Genomic DNA, 12010 nt, shown 5'->3' with positions numbered 1-12010 from the left:
GAATTGAATTAATTACCGTTGATCATTTGGACACGGCCATTGGAATTGAGGTCGCCCATCAGCTGCCTCCAGCAAGTGAGGCTGGGAACTGATGGAGGGAGATGTTCCTGCCCTCAGCCTCCGGCGGGGTGGTTCTCAAAGCAGCTTCCTTCCCGCCTCTTTCCTGGCCACTGCCCCCTCCCCTGGCCCTTCATAGCCCACCGCTGAGAACTGGGGCTTTGGTATCAGGCAGACCTGGATCTGGGTCCCAGCTTCAACACTGACGAGCTGTGGCACCTTGGGCAAGTCACTTAACCTCTCTGAGCCTCAGCTTCCTCATCTGAACGTGGGGCTTAGTACACTTACCTCGAAGGCTCTTCAAGAGATTAAAATGAGACGATGAATGTGAAAGTACCTGCCGCAATTTGGGTTCACTCAGTAAACGCTTCTTCCTCTAATCTGAGGACCTACTGTGCACGGGGAACTATGGTGAGTGTCGTGTAGATAGAGGCGCTTGTCATTTTGTGTCTACTTTCTGGCGCACACATTAGATGGTGAATTCCAGGTAGGCGGGATCTGCCTGTGCCCCACCATCTCCCTGGCACACGGCACATTCTGAGAGCTCAGGAAGGTGGGTGGACTTGACTTTGGGCTGACATGCTCAAGAGCCTGGTGCAGACTCCCCATGTGCCGGGCCATGCACTATGCAGGATCTCGGTCTCCCGGCAACCCCCTGGGAGGTTGTTATTCTCCCTGCTTCAAGGATGAGAAACTGAATGAGGCTGCGAGGGAAAGCCAGGCGGATCCTAAGAGCCAGAGCCGGGATTCGACCCCAGGGTGTCTGGCTCCAGGGCCCTCACTCCTAACAGCTGTGCTATACTTTGCAGAGGACCCAGACCTTGAACATGGGTGGGGCTCCTCCAGAGGACCTAGAGGGAGGGGAATTCCAGAGGGTCCGGCCAGCAGGGAAGAGGAAGTGCTCTCAGAGTGTCTGAAAACGTTGAGTCTAGTTTTTCTGCAGCCTGTGAGAGGGGACCAAGGTGGAATGTGGGAAATGGTTAGGACAGAGACCTGGCACAGGTTTCGAATGCCGGGTTAAGGTGTTGGAACCTACTGGTTAGACGCTCGGCCTCTGAATTGTGGGACGAATGAACAGCTGAGCAAGTCCTGCAGAGGGAGGCGCTGGGGGCAGGGGGTGGTCAGTGCTGGGCAGCTTGTGGTTGACACCCCTCCCCCCGTGCACACATTCTCTCTCTCTCTCTCTCTCTCTCTCTCTCTCTCTCTCTCTCTCGCTTGCTCACGCGCGCGCGCGCGCGCGCACACGCACACACACACACACACACACACACACACACGGCAGCAACTCAGCCGACCCCAAGGGCCTCTGCTGAATGGATGGGAAGCTTCCCAAATAACAAGAATCTGGTAGGAATCTGAACAGAAGCCCAGCGGCCAAAAGTGCAGCTGGTTTTCTCCCCATCCGGTCACTTTCCGAAGGAGGAACTCACGGCCAGAAGACTCTGAACAAGAGTCTTTAGTCTTGATCAGCCTGATAGTTTCCCCTACTTAATAACATCCCATCCCACCCTGTGTCTGGACGGCAGGTGGTAAAGGACCCTGGTAACCCTTTGCCTTGACCTTGGTCAAGAACACTCAGGAAGGGGTCTGCCCCTTGGTTGGCTGAGGCTTATTCCAAATGTAAACAGCGGCTGCTCTCACATGGGGGGAGCTGGGCCCCCACTTTCTCTCTGGGGCAGAAGAAGGGCTCCCCGTGCCATAGGGCACAGGCACACTGTTTAACCCTGTCTGCCCTGCCGGCCTTCTCAGCTCCTCCAGGTGAACGGTGAGCCCCTGATGCCAGGCCTCAGAGCCGTTTATTTCCCCAGTTTCCCTCTTCCTTTCCGGAGATTATGTAAGGTAACTCCTGGTGGCTTATAGAAATGGGAAGTTGGAAACAAAACACACCCACCTGCAGAGGGGAACCGAGGGGTCCTGAACCCGGAGAGCTGGGCGCTTGTGCGTGGCTTCCCTGACGGCCCCCTGGGGGGCCTGGGCCCAAGGCCACCCAGACCACGAAGTAAAATGAATAAAAACATGGACATACACACACTCATAAAAATAGGCTCACATTCCTGCGCATTGAGTGCGGCCCTCATCTTCCTGTGTTCTCTTTCTCCGTCATCCCCCGTGTCCTCTTGCCAGCCATCCAGCGAGCCTCTGGCCTCCAGGGCTTTACCACTTACCACCCGGTCCCCACCCATCAACAGACGGGGGCCAGACACAGCTGGAAGGATGGCACAGATGCAGGCCTTTGCGTCATTAGGTGACGGGGCCACACAGCTCTTCCCCACCAAGAAGATCCCAGCTCAGGTGCTGCAAATATGTGGGCTGTGGAGCCAGGGAATCTGGTTCAAATCCCACATGCACTGCTAGGGTCACCTACCCGCTCTGAACTCCAGGTGACTCGTGTGAAACACAGGGAATTATAATAGTATTGCCATCAAGGTTGTAAGGATTAAATGCAATAGTGCGTATAAATGCTGGCATATAAGAGCCTGGTAATTCTTATTGAGCATTTATATTATGCTAAAATCTGTCTTAAGCTTTATAAAAGGGAGCTGGCTTGGAATTCCCTGGCAGTCCAGTGGTTAAGACTCCACGCTTTCACTGCCGAGCACCTGGGTTTGATCCCTGGTTGAGAACTAAGATCCCACAAGCCATGCACTGCAGGGCCAGAAAAAAAAAAGGGCGGGGAGCTGGCACATAGGGTTAGAGCACCACACACACAAAGGTGACCTTGACCCTGGACCTTGTTGAGAGAAAATCAACCTCCCACCAGAGTGGGGGCCCACAGTTCCTGTTCCTTTCTGTTGCTACACCCGCCTTCCCCCCTCTTCCTAGACAACCCCCTCCCAAGTCCTGGCCTTGTGTTACTGATGGGGCACCTTCAAGTCTCCAGCTGGCTGTGGTTGTGAATGAATTATTCACCCTTTGCCCGGAGCTGCTGTTTCACATCTAATTCATTCCAGCTCAGCTGTCTGGTTTCAGGCAGCCCTGCTTGTTTAACACCCAATTAATCTGCACAGGAAGGAGACCCTCTCCTAATTGCAGGAAAGCTGCCATTATCTGAGTTAGGGGACTGTAAAAGAGGAATTACTCTAATGCAGTTGAATCCACTAATTGTTTTCTGGATTCCCTTGAGACCAAGTAATGAAATGTAGCAATAAATCCTAGAGTCACCCAGAGTACAGAATCCTTCAGCTAGCCTCCCCCCACCCCCTGCCCCCTCCTAGCTGCAGCCCATCCTTTTTTCCCCTCCCCCAAGAAAAGCTGCCTGTAGCATTAACTATCTCACAGCTTCATTTCCTTTTTGGGCCATGTTGCAAACAGCAGGGGGTTACTGCTTAGGGGATATGCAACCATTCACAAGGTGTCCCTCACCTGGGCCTGACCCTCCCTCAAGTTCAGTGTGGGCAGCTTCCTTACAAATGGGTGTCTAGACTACAAGCCCCTTGAGGGCAGGGATTGTGTCTGACCAACCTCTGTGCCTCCTGTACCTGGGATAAAGCCAACAGAGAGTGCTCTATAAGTGAATTGTCTAACGTTATAAACATTCACATTGTATCAGTCAGGATAGGTGAGGTTATGCTGCAGTAACAAACATCCCCCAAATCTTAGCAGTGTAACACAGCAAAGGTTCATTTCTCACTTGTGCCATCTGTCCACTGTGGGTGGCCAGGGGGTTCTGATCTTTGTAGCCACTCAGAGATCCAGGCCAATGGAGCCTCCTTCAGTAGGAGACAGAGATTGTGGTGAGTTACACACTGGCTCTTAAAACACTTTCACCTGGAAGTAACACGTCACTTTCACTCATGTTTCATGGGCCAGAGCAAGGCACGTGGACATTTCTAACATCCAGGAAGGGCCAGTGAATGTATTCCCACCATGTGCTCCAGCCAGAACACCTTACTTGGATTCTGGCATCTGTAATTAATTCTCAGCTGAAGCCTCAGGTTCTTTATCTACAAAATAGGGACTTTTCTCTCTTCCTCCACCTTGCCTCACAGCTTGCAGGATAGATGTACACCTTGATGGAAAGCCAGAGTGTGGCAGAGGATGCTTGGGTGAGAGCCCCAGCGATTGATGGTACCCAGGAGCCCAGGAGCTCGGCCAAGGGGCCCCCACACAGACAGAAGCAGCAAAGATTCCCCAGCACGTTACCCACCAGAGGACCAGAGCTGGGTCCAGTCTGGCTGGGAGCAGGCTCCAGGTGGACAGAGCTCTGAGCTGTGTTGATGGTGATTGGCTCCAGACCATGCCCAGGGCCCAGAGAATCAAGGGAGATGACCTGGTGAAAATGCCTTGAAAAGGTAGAGCTGCCCACAAATGGGAATGCCTGTCATAGCAATAGTAGTAGCAATGGCTGCCACTTACGAAGGCCCAGCTCTCTGCCTGGTTCTTGCTCACGGATTTATGTACATTCTTGTCAGCCCTCACAATAACCCCATAAGATAAGTAATCCTGCCCCGTTTTTCAGATGAGAACAGTGAGATTTAGAGAAAGGTGGAGTAGCTTGCCCTAGAACTAAGATTTTGATACCTTTCTCTGACTCCAGAGCTCCTATTCATATTGTTATTTTGAGCCCTTCTGGCTGGATGTTTTCACTCAAACCAGTATCTCAGATCAGACCTTCCCAACAGAGAACTAGTCACAATCAAATTCACTCCATTAACTCATATTCATGAAGCACCTACTGCGTGCCAGGCAACATGCTGCGCTTTGGGGAGATGACAACAAACTAGCCAGTGCAGCCCCCGTCCTCATGGAGCTGACGGTCCAGTCTGTTAAATAATCTGCCCTCCCTGAGACATGAGTTGGGGTCTTGCAGAATGGCTGTGGGGGTGGGCAGTGATGGATGTCAGTCATCTGAAAAGCACTTGGCATGTAGTAGGTGCTCAGTAAAGGAAGCCTTACTGTCCTTCCATACCAAGTTCTAGGGTAGCCGCCTGGTTGGGGCTGACACCCTTAATGTGAACCTCCTGCCCTTAGGTGGAGACATCTGTCTCTACCACTTAAAGTACTTGGCTTAGGAAATAGAAAGAGTCACAAGAAACCAGGACACAGTCAGATGCTCAGCAAGGCTTCCAGGCCTGCTGTGCTCCTCCCACAGCCCAGGTAGGTGGTTTGGGTTTGCAGGGGCACCTCGGGGGCTGGACGCATCTGCCAAGCTTCCTCCATCAGTTAATCGGACTCTCAGAGCAGTCTTGCCACATACTCAGACGTGGGTGGTGGGAAGGACTGACTCCCAGTGGGAATCCCTTGCCTTCTGGATGAGTATTTGAATGCTTTGTGTGGCTGAGGAATCTTCTCCATGCAGAAATAGACAGACCCAGGTTCAACGGGGGTTTACTGAGACCCCGCCTACCTGCTTCCGTGATTGATTCATTCTACTCATCATCATCGTCATCTCAACAGCTAACAATTATTGGACACTTACTATGTACCAGGCACAGCTAAACACTTTGCATGCCTTATTTTATTTAATCCTCCCAATAATCCTATGAGGTTTTAATTAGCCCCATTTTACAGATGAGGAAACTGAGGCTTACCGAGGGGAAGTAATTAGCTCATGCTTACAGGATTAATAATGATGAAACTGGAATTTGAGTCCACAATGGCTGAGCCATGCCTTTTTCATGACATGTTCTCTAATTCTTACAGTAACCCAAGGTCAGGATAATTATCTCCATTTTACAGCTAAGGCTCAGTGTGAAGCAAAGCAATGTGCCCAAGTGGGTCCATTAGGATTTTTTGGTTGCAGGTCCTGAGATTTCCATCAGCTGCCCTTCCTTCAGCCACACCCAGAGCTCTTCTCTCCCCAAGAACGAAAAAAGGGGGTTCAGGGTGACTCCTGTCTGCTAAGGTCCAGGCATCCCTTGCCTTTACACACGTTCTTGTGCCTTTACACTTGTTCTCGCTATCCAGAATGCTCTACCCTCCCCTGACCCCAGGCATGGAGCCAGTTCAGACATCCTTCAAGATGTGGCTCGCAAGTTCCCTCCTCCATACTCCATGTGGAAGGAAGACTCAGACTCGGGAGCATTGAGGAAAGAAAAGTAGTTTCTTGCAAAAAGGCGTAAACTAATTAGATTTTGGAAGGTCTGGTTTGCCAAATTATACATACATAAGCACACACGCACACAGCAGGTTCTTAAAGGAAAACACACACTCACAATCACCAGGGTTGCCGAGTTTTCATCAGTTTGTTCTTGATGGAAAAGCAGCCATTTCTCCTAATGTTATTCTTTCTCATGAAGCCACAGGGACACCCAGAATCTTCAGACATCAGCGTTCCAAACACTGGGGACAGGATTCCCATTAGGGAGTCAGCAACTTATGCGAAATGCTCCTTCATTTGGGAACTCGCACCAGACAGGGTGCCCCTGTTATTCTTGCTTTATCTCAGAGGGTCAAGTGTGGGTTTGGTTTTGGTTTTGGTGTCGGTCGCCACAGATGGGATGTCTGTGCTGATGCCTGACGGTGACAGTTTTATTAACTCTGATCCTGGCAACACCCTCATGGGGCAGGCATTTGATTCATCACATTTTACAGAGAGCAGACAAGGACACTGAGACTCAGAGAGTCAAAGGGATTTGCCCAGAGTCAGAGCCGGGAGGTGGCAGAGCTGGGAGGTGGCAGAGCTGGAAGGTGGCAGAGCTGGGATTTGCGCCCAGCGCCCGGCCCCTAAATCTGGGTCACTCTTCTTTGTCCAGCCACCTCCCTGTGCCCTCCCTCACCCTTACTCAGCTGTCTGTCTCCACACTCACAGCTCTGGGTCAGACATTGTCTGTTGTGCTCACCTCTGTATCACCAGCTCCTGGCCTAGGCTTGGCACATACAAGGAACCCATGTCAGTAGTTGATTCATTAACGAGGGATGTGACACCCATGAAGTTTGCCGTGAGTGCTGCCTGCAGAGAACGGTGCTGAGGCCTTTGGCTGGTGAAGGGCTCAAGCTGCCTCATCACAGTGGGCCCCACCGACTCCGAGACCCCGACCAGCTGATCGGCGTGTCGCCCAAGCCTCCTAGTGACCCAGGGCCGCTCCACTCTCCAACTTCCCAGCAGGCATAATCAGCCAGCATGTTCACGGCCCGTGTAGGACTCCTGCCCACCCAGAACCAAGACAAAACGTGCACCTGCCAAACGTGATGCTTTGGGGCAGGAAATGAACACAGCCAGGATTCCCAGAGATGAACAGTCTGCTTCCGACAATGGTCCATCTGCCAGCCGACAGGATGAATTTGCTTTGGGAGTGACTGATCCTCTGACCAAGAGTATTTCTGGCCCCAGCAGGTGGCAAGAGTGGTGGGCAGTGCCTGATGCCAAGAACAGCCACAATCCAAGTACTCACCAAGAGAGTCTGGGCCCCAGATCAGTGGATTGTTCATCTTTCTATGTATGTACTTTCAAAGTTCTCAAAAATTGAGTAGTTGGAAAGAGAGCTCAATTCAGACTGACTCATGGTAGCTGAGCCAGGAGATGGCCACATGAACCGAGAAATCAGTTCTGCTTCAGCTTTTTATGCATCGATTCTCCCCTTCATTCCCAAAAGATGTGAAGGGAATTGATAAGTGACATTACATGTTGCCTCTGGCTGGTGGCCCTGTCCATGCAGCTGGCAAGACATCACGAGACAAGCCAGCTCACCTGTGCATGTTTTCGCTCATCCAATGGAAGCCTGCGGGGCCTGCTGCACTCTGGACACCGGAGCCCATTCATCACGTCAGTCCTGGCTCCCCCGTCCCTCCTCCATCTGTAAGCTGGCCCCATTCGATTACTTCTCCTTGTGTCTTCAGGATGCAAGGGACTGTGACCTGAGTTCAAATCCAGCCCCGGCTGGTTACTGTCTAGGTGCCCTTAGGCAAGTCACGCCACCTCTGAGCTTCAGGTTGATGAGTAAAATGGGACACTGAGGCCTTTGGGGCTTGCTCTGGACTTAATAACTACCGTTTATTGAACATACTATGTACCAGGCACTCTGCTAAGTGCTTTGCGTATTTTCTCTCCTTTAATGTACAAACAACCCTAAGATGCAGGTATGGATGTTCCTTTTGCTAATGAAGAGGTTGAGGGCGGGGACTGTGTCCGTTTCCTTCGCCCCTGCGTCCCCAGCGCCTGGTATGGGATTTGGCACAGAGAGGAGGTACAATAATGTACGTGCCCGGGACCCAACTTGAGCCAGTCTAATGGCACAGCTGGCCTTGCGGTTAGGTAGATGTGACCACACGGTGCTTGGCGTGTGGCCAGCCCTCAGTAAATTAGAGTCCCTTTCTCCCGCTCTCCTTTAGTTTATCCAGATGGATTTTCCAGGGCTGTGGCTCTCACTGCCTCTGAGCTCACTAAAAGACAGAAACATCTTCAGTCTGGCAGCTCCTGGGAGGGAATGGAGCACAATGTGGGATTCATTTGCTGCTTTTTTTTTTTTTTTTTTGGCTGCTCCGTGGGGTTTGCGGGATACTAGCTCCCCGACCAGGGATCAAACCCGGGCCCCTGGCAGTGAGAGTGCCAAGTTCTAACCGCTGGACTGCCAGGGAACTCCCTCATTTGCTGCTTTAATCTAAACTAACGGGGTCTTTCCAACAGGCCTGTGGCTGCAAACCATGCCAACCCCCTTTGAAAGGCATCTGCATCCTCCTGGTGATGCAGATATCCTTGACCTTAGCAGTCACACCTGCTGAAATGCATTTGCTCACACATGGAACCTGGGTCGTCTCAGCTGTGTAAAGGCGAGGATTCAGGAGCTTGCTCTGGCCTCTCTCAGGGGCCCGGCCTCGCTGCTTCACCATAAACCCTCAGGGCTCAGCCACCGGTTGACCCACGTCACCCTCCTCCCGCGGGTTGGCCGTCGACCCCCGTGCCTACTAGATAAATCCACTCAGCTTCCAGGGGCCCCAGGTCTGAGCTGGAAGAGCCTCCAGAAATGGCTTTGTTTAACATCTTCATCTTACAGGCAAGGAAAAGGAGACTGGGAAAGCACGTGGTCTGAAGGCAGTGATGACCGGTGTTTGTGTTGGGAGTTTGATGTTGTTATGATAGAGGAACCCAGAAATGTCCAGATCCTAGCCCTGGAAAAGCTCCCTTCTCCCCACAGGATTCCCAAGAGTGATGAGCACATAGACTCTAGCTAAATGTGGCCAGGGTACCTACCACTGACCACCACCTAGGCTGGCACCAGAAACCCCTGGGGAAGAACTTGGCTGAAGCTGTGCTGGGTCACACCGCAGGCTCAGCCCCCAAAAGCTCCACTCCTGATGCGGGGGCCTACCTCGTCCTGGCCGGCGGCATGGAGGAAGGGAGTCAAAGGAGAGAGGGAGACAAAGTGGGCACCGTCCCCACCAAACGGGATGGAGACGGGGCCACAGAGAGAAAATGTGGTCCCGGTCCTCCTCGAGGGACTCAGCTTGGAGAGGGAGCAGAGCTGCAGCCTGACTTCCCGATGTACAGTGACCTGCCCACAAGTATATCAGTGTCCTTGCACTTGACCAGTCAGACCAGCACCCCCTCTTCCCTTGGGGGCAGTAGTGGGAGGCCTGGGAAGAAGGTGGGCAAAGATGTGCTGGTATAAAAGGAGGAGAGGCTGTGAATTTCACTGCTCCTGCAAGTGAGACCAGACAGAGCCCAGGTCCCTCACTCCAAGGCCAGAGCCTGTGCCCTCTGTCCAGCCATCTCAGGACCATCAGCATCCTCTGGACCTGTTGTGCAGAAGCTCCCCTGGGGTTCTTTATTCCAAGACCTGTCTCCCTAGCCTGCCTTTCCTACCACCTGTCTAGCCATCTATAGACGCACTTCTTACTCCTAACTCAAGTGTATACGGGGCATGAGGAGTGGGTTAACCCCTCATTAGGAAAGTCATAGAAAAAAGTCTGCTAATAATTACCCAGAAGGCCACAGTTCTCCACGCCACGGGGGTCAAAAAGGCCTGGTTCAAATCTCAGCTCCACCATTTATGAGCTCTATGACCCTGTGCAAATTATATAAGTTCGTCAAGCCTTCCTTATAGTAAAAATAGATCTAATGACACCCACCCATCAAGATACTGTAAGGACAGACAAAATAGCACGTGTAAGGCACCTAACACAGGGCCTGGCTCACAGTAGATGCTTGGTAATTGGCTAAGATCGTTGCACAGCAGGTGGTTTGCAGTCTTGAAAGCATTAGGACACTGTAAAGGGCACTTAGCACTCAGTGTAATCACAGTTTGATGATCCAGAGGCACTTCAAGAACATCACCTTGGGGTCAGTCAATACGATGGGCCTCGGTTCATCCTTTTATCCCATGGACATCAGAAATTATGGAGTCTTAGACTCAGGGTTCCAACGGACATTGGGGATCATCTGGTTCAGACCCCTACACATACAGGATCCCCTTAACGTCATCCATCAGAGGTCTCTACTAGTGTCTGCTTACTTGCTTCCAGTGACAGGAAGCTTAGACTCTGCCCAGGGTAGTTAGGAACTTAGGAACAGATCGATTTAACCCGAGAGTCTGTGGCCTGTGGGCTGTGCAACATCAGGCCCTGCTCAGAGAGTCTGTTAAGGTGGCTCGTGTTCAGCTATTTCCAGGGAGGCCTCTGGCACCGCAACAGAGCCCTGAGTTCTTCAGTGCCTCCTCAGATCTGCTGTAGGCGTTTCAGAAACATGTTTTTATCCATTTTGAACTCAGAGCTGATCTGAGTCCCATTAAGCAAGTTCACAAGAGACAGTGTGGAGAACCGAATGCTGATTCATTTCAGTCCACCATAATTGTCACTTTCAAGCAGATGGAGCAGGTGTCTGGGTTCACTGTCCGAGCTCCTGGGGAAACAGATTGTCTGCCAAAGCTTCTCTCCACAGGGAGAGGAAGGGAATTCTTTTCCTGGCCATGGTGAGCCCTGGTGACCATCCCACTCTAGTGGACAGATCCCTCCTCCAGTGACCATTCTCAGTTTCCTTCCCTCCTGGGCCTCCCCCTTGCTCAGAACTTTGCATAAACAGGTCCCTTGCGTGAGTCCCAGTTGATAGTAACTGAAGAATCCAGGCCCTCTACAGTGAAGGAGCATCCCTCTGGGGCTTTGAGGATTCCAGGAGGGGAAGACATCACAAGTCTCCTTAATTTACATATTACTGAAGCATCTCAGTTCACAGCATTCTGTAATGGAAACTGTTGGGGTTTGTTTCCTTGTATCTAAGATGTCCGTGACCATCGAGCCTGCTTAGCCAATATCACCAAAACGGTTGTCTTTTAGAAAATTGCCAGGCCTGTTTTGCAGGACGGAAGATTAGGACATTCCTGCCTGTGGGTGGTATGTTCCCTATACTTTGTGTTTTAATGACAGGGTCTGAGTTTGGGGGTCTCCATCCCTGCCACCCCAGCACAGATGTCCCTGTGTGAAATCTGACCTTTCAGGTCTCTACTATGTTCTTCTTTATTCTTTGTGTCTTCCATCTTTGGTTCACTCATTTACTCAGACATCCATTTCTTTATTTATGCAAAGCCCATCTCCTGGATTTGCAGAACTTCTCAGGAAATACAGATAAATATAAAACATCAGGACCAAAAAAACACAGATGTGAACAGGAGGCATGAGCCAGTTGGGAAGCCCAAACACAGCAGAGTGGACCCTGCAGCCAGGCCTGGACCTGAATCCCAGCTCCGCCACTTACTAGCTGAGCACATGTACCGAGTCACTGTGCCTCAGTCTCCTTGCCTGTGAAATGGGTCTAGTAGTACCTTCTTCAGAGCTTGACTGAAAAGATTAAGTGGGATAATATATGTAATGCATTTAGCAGAATGGCTGGCAAGTAGTAGGCATTCAGTAACCACTATCTTTGGCCCTGTTACTGTCATTACATATTCTCTTGTTATTACCCAGTTGCTATACCTGAGCTGTGACTTTAGCTACTCATTTCCTAGCAATCAAAGCAAAAGCAGAAAGCATTGACTGCCTGTTTCTCACTTCTGCGAGGGGATGTGGAGATGCCAGCTCCAGG

At 51.3% G+C, this 12010-nt stretch overlaps 1 protein-coding gene across 19 annotated transcripts in view; it reads left to right on the top strand.

The window, feature by feature from the left end:
• Window positions 1–12010, top strand: part of TMCO4 (transmembrane and coiled-coil domains 4) — a 93588-nt gene that overhangs the window by 51409 nt on the left and 30169 nt on the right. The window contains exon 17 of one of the 19 annotated variants that reach the window (XM_057551956.1): window positions 6854–8292. The exons of the other annotated variants lie outside the window; for them this stretch is intronic. Within the exon in view, the coding sequence (XP_057407939.1) occupies window positions 6854–6897 (44 nt within the window). The 3' untranslated portion in view covers window positions 6898–8292. Of the gene's footprint in view, window positions 1–6853; window positions 8293–12010 lie in introns of those variants that run through there. 19 annotated transcript variants of the gene reach the window in all.

This window comes from Balaenoptera acutorostrata, chromosome 1 (genome assembly GCF_949987535.1).
Source record: "Balaenoptera acutorostrata chromosome 1, mBalAcu1.1, whole genome shotgun sequence".
Taxonomy (NCBI): Eukaryota; Metazoa; Chordata; class Mammalia; order Artiodactyla; family Balaenopteridae; genus Balaenoptera; species Balaenoptera acutorostrata.
This window is presented reverse-complemented; position numbering and strand designations above follow the sequence as displayed.